This window comes from Lampetra planeri, chromosome 26 (genome assembly GCF_965212315.1).
Source record: "Lampetra planeri chromosome 26, kcLamPlan1.2.h2, whole genome shotgun sequence".
In the NCBI taxonomy this organism is placed as follows: Eukaryota; Metazoa; Chordata; class Hyperoartia; order Petromyzontiformes; family Petromyzontidae; genus Lampetra; species Lampetra planeri.
Window position 1 is genome coordinate 11,185,542 of NC_136132.1, and position 13,654 is coordinate 11,199,195.

The following is a 13,654-nucleotide window of genomic DNA, read 5'->3' on the forward strand; positions in this document are numbered from 1 at the left end:
TCATGTGCTCTCCGTATCACCGTGTCTCCCCCCCCGTTCCCCCTTTCTCTCGGTTTCTCTCCTCCCCCATCTCTGTTTCATCTTTACTTTTTCTTTCATTTTCTTTCTGCCTCTCACTGTCTCTCCCAAACCCTCTCTCTCCCCCACCCTTTCTCTCCCCCTTGGTGCCTTCTCTTTGCTCTCTCTGTCTCACTCTGTCCATATCCCTCTCTTGTGTTCTCTCTGTTGCTCTCTCTCGCTTTCTCCCTATTGTCCTCACTTTTTTTTACTTCTCTCTCTGCCTTTGCTCTCTCTCGTTCCGTCTTCCCAACTTTCTCTCTCCGTTCACTTTCCCTTGTTCTACGTTCTTCTCTCCTTGAACAATTCCCAGACGTGAAAATCAAATCGGTTTCATAGGATCTCGGACTGCACGAACTAATGTGTTTGTGTATTTGGAACAGCGTGTGTTCTTGGTGGGAGCACAGTGGTTAGCGCACTGCATCGCCTAACTCAGTGGTTCTTAACCTTTCCTTCAGCCCTTCGGTTCTCAATCGTCAAAACATTTATAATGTTAATAAATAGATAGCGTTTGATGAAACAAATTAGTTTAATTTGGGTTTTGATGATTTACCTTCTAAAGAAATCTGGCCATGTCTTGGCACCCCCAGAAAGGGCATCTCGCACTCCCAGGGGGTGCGTGTACCCCAGGTAAAGAACTCTACTGGTCTAATCGAATACAATTATTTTCTTTCGGCATCGATTCCTCGGCACGTCCAACATCAGCGATGAATATCCGAACCGGTCGCCTCCCCCTAGGTCAACTCTTCCTAAAATGAGTACCTGGTGTGGCGGTGTGTAACCATGGATACTGGCGTCAGGCTGCATGCGTGGCGCCGGCCACACACCCACTCGCCTTACCGTGTCAGCCTTCGTAGGTTGGCTACACGGGTGGCATGTAACCCAGTGTACTGTGGAGGCGAGGGTCGGTGGTTCGCCGCACAAATGTTGTGAAACTCCCTTCCCGTGGCCGTTGAGGAGGTGCCATACACCTGGCTGGTTCGGACAATGCGCTCCAACAAGTGGACTAATCGCCATCTGTTTTCATCTATACGACGATAGGGCGTTGCCCCATCGCACGCGTGGGTTTTTTTTCTGGGTGCTCCGGCTTCCTTCCGCTTCCTTCTGCTTGTTTAAACACAGCTCATCATTAATTGTCTGAAAGCATCTTAAAATAAAACCGCAATGTAGCAGCAGCAGCAGAACTCTCCTGAAGAAGAGTCTGACAACTTGGCATGGCTCGCCTGGATAAATAAGTAAATGATTATTTTTACAACTTATCATGGACACCTCTGGCTCTAACAGTCCCTTTGGCTAAAGTAAAGGATGCTCTTTGTGTGTATGTATGTTGAACTTATTTTGCATTGTACGTAGCCAACCGTGCTAATCGGAGGTGTATGCACGCATGTGTATGTGTACGTGTGTACATATGTTTGCGCATGTGTGCATGTGTGTGTTGTTGGGGCAAGTGCTGTTAGGGAGCACCTATGAAGGCTGGAATTGTACTCGAGGGGGTGGGTGGCAAACACCACGCCCAGCCGCCTTTGTCTCCCTAGTGACGATGTTTACACCCCACACTAGGTACTCTCATTTGAGGCCGAGTCACCCTAGAGGAGGCCCAGGACCGGTTCAGATAATCGTCACTGGTGTCGACCGTGAGCGGGAATCGAACCTGGGTCACCGGGTTTCTAGCGCAGCGCGGTAACCGCTACGCCACTGCTCCTCGCACAGGCTATACAAGGGGGTCTTTGTGTGTGTGTGTGTGCGCGCGCTCGCCGTGCAGGTATGAGGCGTTTGACTTCCACAAGGAGTGCAGCCGCATGCGCTGGGAGCGCCTCCACATCCTCATCGACCGCTTGGCGGAGAGACAGGACCACTTGGGGTGAGTGTTTCACACGCACTGCTCGCGCTCACACTTGCACTCTCCTTACACCCGCTTACACTCTCACACGAGGCGCATTCTCACAACGCAAGGGCTGTTCGCTTTTCCGGTTCGCGCTTTCCTTTTTTAAGTTGGTGCCAGGTACCGCTTCATTGTCGGCAGTTACGATCGTTTTTTACCGCAAAGCTATGCGCCCCCCCCCCCCCTCGCGAGGATTGGCACTTCGCGTGCCATTCGATGGGACGGCTGGTTGATGAGAGTGCAAAGGTCTTTTGGGTGCGAGCCCGAATTGACGGAGCAAAATGGCAAAATAAGGGCCAAAGGAGACGAAGCTGGGAAATGAAATTGCGAAAAGGGCTTAGAGAGTAATCCGCGAAGGCTTCCGTCGCGTCGCGTGGGACGGCCGGCCGCTGCCAAAAGGGGTTAAGGGAGGACAGCTCCCACGGTCTGGGGCGAGGAAGCTGCCCCCCGCCCCTTCACCCCCCTTCCCCCCTTGCGCCGTCGCGGAAGTGAAGACGGAGATTGATAGAGTCGTGGTCTGGATTGCCTGGCAGCTCCCCTGACGCCACGCGGAGATCCCAGCCCGACTGGAAGCATGTAAACGTGACCCCGCTACCCCTCCATCGCGTGCAGAAAAAAAAAATCCAGTCCCAAGGGACGGTCCGGCAGACCAGGCCCTCGACCAGCGGCTGGGGTGAGTGGGATTTCATAAATCCGAGCAGTGAAGGATGAGATTCAGACCGTCTTAACTAAAAGGTGTGGGTTTACACGATAAGGCGTGGTTAGTTTTTTTAAACAGGCGAATTTTTGGGCTGTGCGGATGAATCTGTTGGGCAACTGGGCCTGTGGAGTGGGATGATGGCAAGGAAAGGTGGCGGTGGATGACGAGGTGCGATGGTGCTCGTTCGCAATTTGTGGGTGCGCGCGTCGCACTGTTTCTGTCGATATGTCCGGCAAGCCGTTTCTTGAGAACTGCTTTTGGTGTTTAGTTTGTTGTCCTTCCGCCCCGTACCTCCGATTAGCGCGCTGTTGGTTACGTAGAGTGCGAGGACTCCACAGTGGCGAGATGTTAACTCCCTCGCCTGGTACACATGAGGTGCTAGGTTCAATCCTGACCCTGACGCCTGCTGTATATTTGGAGTTCGCATGTCTATCTCCCCGTGGCCGCGTGATTTTTCTCCGGGCCCTCCAGTTGTTTTCTCCATATTTAGAAACGTATTTGGCTGCTGCAAATTTCTGCACGATGAGCCACTTGGTTGAGTTATCATTTGTGATGACCAGGTGACTTACAAAAAAAGAGCTATATAGCTCAGTGGGCCTTACCTGGTAAAATAAAAAGTATATAGTTTTAGATAAAGAAGTTCAACACATACAAGCAGCTTCGCGAGCACTGTGGTGTCTCGGGAGATGCTGGGGTCGGGAGGGATGTAAAATTGGCCATGGAGACAGAAGGCAGAGGGCATGCAGTGATGGATCAGGCACGTGGGGGCAGGCGGCGGTTAGGCGGGACGTGGCTATGCAGATAACAGCTCCGTGGCGGAGGTGGTAGTGGTGGTGGCATGCTCGTTCCGATTTTGACTTTGTTTTTTAATGATGCAACGGGAAGGCGGTGAGCCATTGGGGAGAGCCCAGACCTGTTCATTAAAGCCCTCCGCCTTTGAGGCAGCAGCAGAAAAAGTGAGCGCGGTTCATCGTGTTTGTGCCCGAGGGTTGAACTGGGACAGGTCTCTTCGGTTTTATTGCTTGAAAAGACTTCACATGGAGAAAGTGCTGATAGTCTGGTTCCTGTCATGGAACAAAGGGGAATAGCTGCAGTCATTTCACAGGAATGGGAAGCGAGCACAACAACTTACCGGCCGATCAATTATTCACGCACCGGCAGTGAGATGCAGCTGTCGGCAGAGGTAATAAGTTGGCCCGGGTGAGCCTTTAGATGTGGGAGGAGGAAGATGAGGGAAGGGCGCACGTCGGGGCTTAGCTCGCCGCTGCCCCCCACTTCAGCGCAGACGTGTCAGGTGATCACGGCTAGAGGAACAAATGGCGGCACCCGAGACGATACCGTTCATTAACGAGGATTTGCGCGACGGCTCCGAGAAACCTAAACCTTTGGCGGACGGTTCTCGACTTTACAACAGCTGCGGCTTCTAGCAGAAGGGAGGAAGCGGTGGCGTGGCACGGGTAGCAGCGGCGGCATAGCCCCGTCGTAACCCGTCTGACCTCGCCCTTGACTTTGTTCAAGAGAGCACGTTGTCTTTGGCATCGGGACAGACGGCTGTAGAGGCGCTATGCAGATCCCCCCGGCACTGTGACGGATAATGCCGCTGGCAGGGCGTAACGTGGCACACGCGCCTCCAGGGCCAGGCGTAAACAAGAATACGATCCACCTGACGTGTCGCGATGGCTTCGGGGAGCCATCCTTCTCGCCGCGAGCGGTGGCCGCGTGTTCCGGCCAGATTCGTCCGGCGGTGGCCTTTTGGTGACGCACGGCGCCCGTGGCGATGATTATGAAGAGCTCAGACAAGGTTTTCTGGAGATAGATAAGACCCCGGGGAGATGGGACATTGACCCGAGGTTATAACTCAACCGTGTTATTTGTCGGAGAAACAACCTCATGAGATACGCTTCCCCTTATGTAAGCGAGACCTTGGTAACCATGGTGACTTTGGTCGATGTCACACATATTTCGGATTTTGTCACTTTAACTCACGGGGAGCCCTCTCTTGCGAAGGACCGGGGTGCCGTCTCTGCCGTCCGTTTGTACTGCCGCAGAAGAATCGTCGCGCCGATCCTCCGCAGAGGTGGCCTGCAGGCTTGGTGCACGTCCTCGTGGGTCAGTTTGTGCGCTGGCCGGCGAGGATGCGTGGCCGCCCGGACACTCGCCGATCTCACGCGGATGTGGCAGAGGCCGGAGCGAGCGTCAAGGCTGGGGGGGGAGCGAGGTGAGGCACTAGCAGTGGGGAGCGGTGGTGTAGCGGCTGGCACACTGCGCTACGAGATCGATTCCCACTCACGGCCAATACTGGTGGAGATTATCTGAACTGGTCCTGGTACTCCCCTAGGTCGACTCGGTCTCAAATGAGTACCTGGTGCGATGTGTAAACATCGCTACTGGAGAGACAAAGGCGGTCGAGTGTGGTGCTGGCCACCCACCCCCTTGTATGTCGTGCCGGCCTTTGGAGGTGCTCGCTAACAGCACTTGACCCAACGGACTGTGAAAGGCTATACGGGGGGATCTTTGTCCTTGTCTTGATGCACCAGCAGTGCACCGTTCATTGCCTTCGAGCGCCCGCAGGTTACTGTGCAGCATTATGGGTAAAAGCAAGTATCAGGAGAACTCCGTTTTGTATCTCCACATACAATTAGGTATTAGTCTGTTAGGCGATTATTGCCATTCCAGAGCAATATTTTCCAGTGGCATTTATTGAAGTAAGCAACTCTTGACCTAGTTTCGACCTTCAGGGTCTCATCAGGAAAGTCAGGTTTATCAAATAAATTCTGACCCTGCTGATAAAGACCTGGGAAGGTCAAAACTGGTCCAGCATTGTCTGCCTTTCCTCTGGCTGATGCAGATGCAGACCAACAACTACAATTTCACATTCAGGTTGCTTGCTTAAACAAATGCTCCAAATGAATAACATTAGTCTGGAAAGCCGAGAGGCTTTGGTGACGGATCAACACACGTTGCATGTACGTGTGGACACACAGACCGGACTTTGTGGGCGCGTGTATTTTTGTGCCCCGTGGCTTACGAGCACGAGAATGCGGGGCATCTCCCTCCCCTCTACGCTGTGCCCCCCACCCCGCCCCCCCGCCACCCAGCCACCCACCACCCCCAACCCCCAGCATCTCTCTGTCTTCACCCTGGAGTCATCAGAGATTGAAAATTCATTTCTTTGAAACCGCTTTTTTGTGTTTAGTTTGTCGTCCTTCCCCCGCACCTCCGATTAGCACAGTTGGCTACGTACGGTGCGAAAGAAGTTCAACATACATACAAACGGCACGCAATTCAGCCGGCTCCAGTGGGGAGGGCAGGGTGTGGGGCGGGGAGTGGGGGGGTGGCTGGCCGCTAATGCCCACTTAATGTCCACATTCCGCGGGATTAAAGCGCACGTGCTGGAGCGAGCGAGCCGGGGGCAGCGGGCGAGCGTGTCGGGGACGGTAAGTGACACTCCCCCTGGGCGCGTGCGCACAGGGACCGCCCCCCGGGGGTCTGCACAGCTGAGCAAGCTCCTGGCTTCATCGCACGCAAAATAGCCGCTCGCTAGGCCGCCAACAAGATCGCCGAGTTATTTATTTAATGTGTGGGGGGGTTTGTTTTTTAAACAACGGCTGTTATTATGAATGTTTGTGCAGTGATAGCCGTGCCGCTACGGCTGTCCTGAGCGTATTTATTTGGTATGGTGAAATTATACCGTGTAGGTGTTTGCAGCTGTGCCGTAAAGCTCTCCGATGTTGTCTTCGGGGTTGTTCCGCCATGTAACAACAACAACCGCACGTGGTGCATCCCGGACGTGCACCTTGGTGACATTTGTTGTCAATTTATTTTTTAAGCTGAACCGCAAAGGCTGCTTTATCGCTCTAACCTAGGAAACATCACATGAGGGGTCCGTGTGTCTTGTCAGTCTGAGGGCACTTCTCAAAACAAACCAAACTCCAAAACCAATTGCTGCACAACTCGCCACACAGCTTACCGGTAGCAATGCCCAAATCTGTTTGAAAATGATCACTCGCCCAAGATGGGCAATATAATACTCTTTTACAATGTGCGTGTTGAGTTGAAAAGTATTATGATGTTCCGGACGCCAAGCGTATTTTATCAGCACTAGAATAGTTTCGTAAGAAGTAGGTTTAATAAAAAAAAACAGGTCGATATGCAGCTTTGTGTACAAGTATGTGCAGTTCATGCGAGTGTGTTTTGCATGTTGCCGCGCGCACGTTCCTTTGTGCTGTCAAATCGCGTTAAAGACGTTGGTTCCCTTAACGGTCCAGCGTGCCCGCCTGTTACGTTTCCTACTGTCCATTAGCAGCTCAGCAGCAGGCGAGAGTCCTTGGAGATTTGATTTCTCCTTAAAAGGGGAGGGACCTTCATCCGTGTTGTGAGAGTTTTCGGCCGTACGATTTGATTGGTCGAGTGAAAGTGCTGCCCTGTATAAAAGGCGCGGCATGGTGATTTGATTGGCTGTTTGAAAGCGCTGCCCTGCATAAGAGGGGCAGCTGGGTGATTTGATTGGCCATGTGAAAGCGCTGCGCCCTGTATAAGATGATTTGAATGGCCGAGTGAAAGTGCTGCCCTGTATAAGAGGGGCAGCTGGGTGATTTGATTGCACCTGTGAACGGGCTTCCCATTGAGGGGGGCAGGCAGCCGTGTGGCGCCGGAGTTGTGCATGCTGCTCTGGGGTAACGGTGCTTCACTGTGCTTGCTGCTCCGAGAGCCGCAGGCGTGCGCCACACAGCTGGTGGTTTTGTTTTTAATCAAAATCATTAATAATTGTTGCCGAATGTGCGCGAGTTGATGTGACCACGGCGCTTTCACCTGTTTTAGCAGATCCACCGCCGAAGCCACACGCTCGCGTTCAATCCTGCAGTTTCCGCTCGCCCGTTTTCACATTATTAGTTTTTGTGCGTATTATTTATCCCAATTAAACACAGATTACACTCAGCGGGGTAGGCGGACATGCACACAGCACTTAATCTTTTTTTACGGATCGGTCTCGGACCGCATAACGGCGGGGATGAGTGATGGTTCGCGCTTGATTTGGTTTAGATTCGCAATGAGTTTGTAATGCAATGAACTTCCTTCGCGTTTTTTGACGAGCGGCGACCGTGCTCGCCGCGCACGCAGCGAAATCGCACGGCGCGCACGCGGATAACGCAATTAGCACGTTCAGCACAGGGAGCACAAAATAAATAGGGCCGCGTAATCGCTTCCGTTTGCAAAACGATTTTTTAGTTTTTTTACTTTCCCCGCCATGACATTGATGTCGAAGGGGATTTTATTTTTCGCTCGGGTGGGGGGGGCCGTTCACCAAAGCCTCCTATTTCTGCACCGGCTGCGAACTTCATAACGAGCAGCTGATGATGACCCCAGCGAGCGCACCCCTCCTCCTGTCCTAATCGTAGCCGTCTCTGCTCGCTTGCCCCCTACCCTGACCTCCAGGCTTTTCTTTTTAAACAACAGCATTGTTTCCATCGTCTCCAAACATAGCCTCATGTTGCGTAACGACGCGCGAGCTAAAAGGCGAGCGAGGGCACAGCGAGCGCCCGCTGAATGCGCCGTCGCTCTCTGGGGCCGTCGCGCGGACGCGGACGTGGACGCGCATTCTGATGCGGTGCCGACAGCTGTTACCCATTTGGAAGTCTCTCCTGGCAACTTTTTGTAATTTTATTTATTCTTCTCTCTCCCATGGCCGTTCCCCCCCCCCTGTGGTTTCATACTCGCGGTGGAGAGATTTTAACTACCTCGATCCTGACCCTGATGCCTGCTGTATATTTGGAGTTTAACGCGTAGGCTTTCGCGACCAATATCATCCATAATAGAGGTTTTTTGGGGTTACATCGCGTAGATTTACGCGTGGTCGCGTGGATTTTTCTCCGGGTTCTCCGGTTTTTCCCTTCACATTTAGAGTCAATATCACGCATTTAGAGTGTTTGGCTGCTATAAATTTCCACATGATAAGCCACTTCATTGGGCTATCATTTGTGGGCAGGTCACTTCTTAAAAAGAGCTACACAGCTCGGTGGGCTTTATACTCTTAGGTTTTTCGGTAAAGTCACGTAGGTAAAAAATAGTAAAATAAAATAATTGTTCGTTTATTTTTCTATAGCCTTTAAATAGGCTGTTGGGACTCACAGAGACAAATTATAGTTTAATTAACTTCCCCACGCAAAGTTGTACTTCTTTTTTTACCCCGGAAGGGGACATGATGGGCCGAGTCAACTCCCCCTCACCCCCCCCAGACCAGGATTTGAACTCGCGACCTTCCGATTGCGAGCTGCTTGCTCACTTTCTCTTCTTTTAAGAGGCGGTTCATTATTTTTTATCCGGTGACGACGGTGACGATGGTGACGATGGTGACGACGGTGACGACGGTGACGACGGTGACGACGGTGACGATGACAGGGCCACCTTACTTTTTTTTCCCCTTTCCTCTCCAAATAAATATTTTCCAGGAAGCGGTGAGATAGGAGGACACGAAGGAGCAACACGTGATGAATTCCGTCCAATCGGAGATGGCTCGCATCCAAAGCGCACACGACTGTGGACACAGCCAGTGCGTGGCTCTGTTACAGAGAAACTATTCCACTTTGAAAAATGGGCGAAGAAATTTTGATTTGATCACACACGATGCCTCCTATTCATCACTGGAAACCCAGTGTCTGTTCTTCTCAGCTAGTACCATCAATGCCGAGTTGTTCAATATTTAACAACCGTCTTGCCTAATAGCCAGCGGCCTCATTCGCGTTGTGACAACTTGTGTCCGTGTCACCATCTTTGTGCACACAATGTAGTAATCTTCTGCGAATCTGCTTGCACACACGTATGTGTGTGTGTGTGTATCCACACACATATACACACACACACACGTATATGTATGTACGTGTGTGTGTGTAGATACACACACACATATATGTGTTTGAGTGTGTATACACTCGAGTAAGCAGTTGGTCCGTAGGTAGGTAGGTCGTGTGTCATGGGGTAAAATGTGGATACTTCCACCTCTTCTAAGACATCTGGCTAGCTTGGAAGAGTAGGCCCAGCACCCTCTTGGAGGCCCTCTCAAGAGCTCCTCGCGGGAGCGGAGGCCCCCTTCTGCCAGCGTTGGCCATGAGGGAGCAGCTGCAGGGCTGCACCTTTACCTCGATGTGTTTTTGTATAAGCCGTGTTTTGTTTGCTCGTCCGTTGAGGGAATGTATTCCCTAGGCAATCCGTTCTCATTTACGTTTAAGATTTTCATATTTCATATCCGCGGCCGTTTGCATGAAGCACGGCAAGCAAACATTAACCTGTCTCCCCCCGCCCAGTCCGCTGCACTGATCTAAATTGATCGACGGATCTGTTAAGCCTCTGTCATTCACATCCGTTGTGTTGGCAGCAGCGCTGTATAAATGCACACTGCAGGGTGCGCGAAACATTAGCACTGCCTCTCCCTGTGCATCACCAACCGCCCCCTTCCCTCTACTCGCCCCCCCCCTCTGCCCCCCCCCACTACCCCCCCCCCCCGCCGCAACCCCCCAACCCTCCGGCCCCATCGTCTCTTTGATGCTTAATCTGCACATCTTTCACTCTCCCTCCCCCCGCCACCACCTTCACGCCACTTTCCTCCGGAGCGGCACTTTGCTTCACGCGCCGGTATTCCGCGCTAGTTGGTGAACCCGCTGCAGTGACGCTCCGGTCTAGCATGCTCGGAGCTTCGCTAGACCTGGGGGGGGGAGGGGGGGGGAGGGCTATGTTTCCTAGTACCGGCGGGCTCAGACGAGCACTGACGTGGGGAGAATGACCCCCTCTGTTCGTGAAACGGTGACCCCATTTGTCAGTCCATTTATGCATCGTACGTTTCACCGCATTGTACTGAGTGTGTGTGCCTCTCAGTGGGGAGCGGAAGCGTCGCGGTTAGCGTGCTCCGCTACGGACCCAGCGACCCGATTTCGATCCCTGCTCATGGCTAGCATCAGTGACGATTATCTGAACCAGTCCTGGGCCTCCCCAAGGTTGACTCGGCCTCAAATGAGTACCTAGTGCGGTGGTTAAACATTGCCACTCAGTAGACATAGGCGGCCGGGCGTGGTGCTCGCCACCCATCCTCTCGTGTGCCGTGCCAGCCTTCATAGGTGCTCACAAACAGCACTTTCCCCATCAGTCTGTTAAGGCTATACGGGGGATATTTTTCTTTGTTTGCCTGTCAGTAACTTTTGCCGGATCACCAATCGTATGGTTGTGATGTTTTGTCATTTTCTTTTAATGCCGTATGAAAGAAGGAAATACTGCATGTGCGTGACATCGCATTGACTCGTCAATTGAAGTCTTACCTTCATGATACAAGCGTGTCGAATCGTGCATTTCATCCGTAACTTTTAAGATTTAAAATTGAAAACAAATTTCTTTAGAGATGATTTTTGTGTTGAGTTTGTTGTCCTTCCCCCCCACACCTGCGATTATTACGGTTGGCTATGTACAGGGTGAAAGAAGTTCAACATACGTACATACGGTGGCTACAATTTGTAAAAACTACGGGCGTACGATATGCATATGTCATAAATGGAACGCCTTGAATGTTGCAAATGAAGGGGATGGTGGGCACCAGGACTTGTTCAGACCTCACTCGTCGCTGATATTAGCCGTGACCGGGAATCGATCTTGGGTAGTCAGGTTCATTGTGTATTGTGTTAACCACTGCATCACCGTTCCTCCCTCCCCTCACCCTGAGCCATAAGCACATAAATTAACAGGTGCAACTGTTTATGAAACTCATGTGGGTGTAGTTATTTTTCTAATCTCAAATTTAGACCCTAACACAGTGCACGAGTAGACTAATGATTGTCATTGGGTCGTTACGACGAGCTGAGCAACTTCATTAACTCTTGCCAAGATTTTCAGGCAGCTGCTGGGAAATCAACCCATTGACGCTGTTTGTAAGCTGCTCCAGGCAGCCCAGCCGTCCACACTGCACATACTATTTATATATACTATCTCTCTGTACGCGTGTACATGTGTACTGGCCGCCTGTTTTATCTTTGGCAATGCCTCTGGGTGCACGGGAGTGCGCTCCCGCGCCACACGTGTGATGTGAGGGACCGCGTGCTTTCTAGTGACACGTGACACGTGCCGCTCACTGTCACCCCCCCACCTCTCCGCTCCCTCCCTCCTCCCGTGCTGTGATCCCCGGGTAACGGTGCTACTTATTGGCTCTGACAGCTGATGGAGGCGGCAGCATGTGTCTCAGCAAGGTCACCTCTCCCTCCATCCCACCACTCGCTGCTAAAGCCGCCTCCACCCCCTGTTTCTCTTCGACTCTCACCCCCCTCTCACCCCGCCCCCATCCTCTATCCGCTGGCTGCCACCGCCGTGTCCTTCTGTCGATGTACGTTTAAGCACGGTCCCCTTTATCCGGCGTTCTTCCAATAATACCGCCGCTTCCACGAAAGCGGATTTACGGGGGCTGGGGAGATCCTATTTCAAAAGCATCCCGTTGCTCCTTTCCCCCTTCACCCTTCCCAAAAGTCACGCCGTTATAAAACGAAGCGCTCGGCGCACGGCAAGGGGATCTTCCTTTTGTGCCATCGTTGCTCTCGCTGCGCCGTTCCGTTGCGATCGTTCGGCACGGCCCCCGCCACGCAGCGGGGGTCGCCTGGCGCTCCCCGCATCACGCCGCCTCGTGCTGTGCGAAAGTAACATTTCCGCAGATTTAAACAAGAAAAAAACTCTAAAAAAATATATATTATTTTCATTTTATTACCAGGTAAGTCCCACTGAGCTATGTAACTCTTTTTCAGAAGCGACCTGGCCACAAATAATCGCTCAAAAAGTGTCAGATCATGTGGAAATTTATTGCAACCAAATACTATAAACGCGTGATGTTGATTCTAATTGTTTAGGGGAAAAGCCAGAGGACCTGGAGAAAAATCCAAGCGTTCGGGTCGCGATTGAACCCATGACCTCCTTCATACTAGGTCGGGGAAGTTAACATCTCGCCACTGTGTTTTGTGGGCGAGATCACGCGCCAACCTGTCACCCGCAAACACCTCGCTCGAGGCGGCTCGCCACCAAAGCCACCGCCGCCGGCGCCATTGCCCCCGCGGTGGCTGTGCCGTCCGCAAGGAACGAGATGAAATGAAATGCCGCGGCCGTTGCCGTTATCGCCGACAAGGCATCGGGCTGTCGTCGCCATGGTTGCCGAGGATCGCTCGCAGCACTAATAAATATAGCGGTGAAGCGCGGAGTCAGCCTCGTGCAGGGGGCTCCCACGTGTCAAATGAGGGCTCAATCGAGTTTTTCGAGCTGAGCCGTCCGATTATTTAAGTAATCGGTGACTCTACCGATTATGCGATGGATTACCCGGCTCGTTGGGGGAGCGCGGAAACCGTTCGGGGGGAAAACATCTCGCCGCTTGGCACGAGCCACTGAACGGGAGGTGTTGGCCGGAGTTCAGTGGCGCCAACCGCGTCACGCCGGGGGGGTGTGGCTGGTTGGGGGTTTCCCGCCTTTTGGGAGGCCATTTTTAGAGGGTGCCCGTATACTCGACCGCAAAGGGTAGTCGATGAAAATGTTTACGCAATCTAAATCGACCGGAACGTCTCCCACTCGGGACTCGTTTATCCACTCTGTGTATCGTTGCTTTGACGGTTCTGTTTGCCGAGCCACTACATCTGTTGAGAAGAAAAGAAGTGTAGGGACCAGGGGCCGGCGGGCACCTTCAGGGACTGCCGCCAGAGTCATCTGCGTGCGAAATTCCCTCCCTGTGCGTAAAATCCCAAAAAGTAACAACTCTACGGCTTGACCCAGCGACAATGGTGGCTGGCGGAGGAGGAGGGCGGCGGCGGGTTCATCGAATACCCGCCCCCTGGCCCCCCCCCTCCCCCCCCATAGGGCACCCGCGGGCTGGGAATATAAATCAATGCCGGGTCTCCCTCAGCTTGCCTTGCCCCACCAAATATCGGCGTGGCGAAGGCGGGAAAGCGGCACGCGCTGCTGCTAAGACGAAGCTTTTTTATCGGTGCAGTGGCAGGAGCGTTCGTCTG

The 13,654-nt window shown here is 52.7% G+C and overlaps 1 protein-coding gene across 1 annotated transcript in view; it reads left to right on the forward strand.

Moving 5' to 3' along the window:
• Nucleotides 1-13,654, forward strand: part of SACM1L (SAC1 like phosphatidylinositide phosphatase) — a 59,218-nt gene that overhangs the window by 16,508 nt on the left and 29,056 nt on the right. The window contains exon 12 of the mRNA XM_078606806.1: nucleotides 1,820-1,918. Coding sequence (XP_078462932.1) covers nucleotides 1,820-1,918 — 99 coding nt within the window. The remainder of the gene's footprint in view (nucleotides 1-1,819; nucleotides 1,919-13,654) is intronic.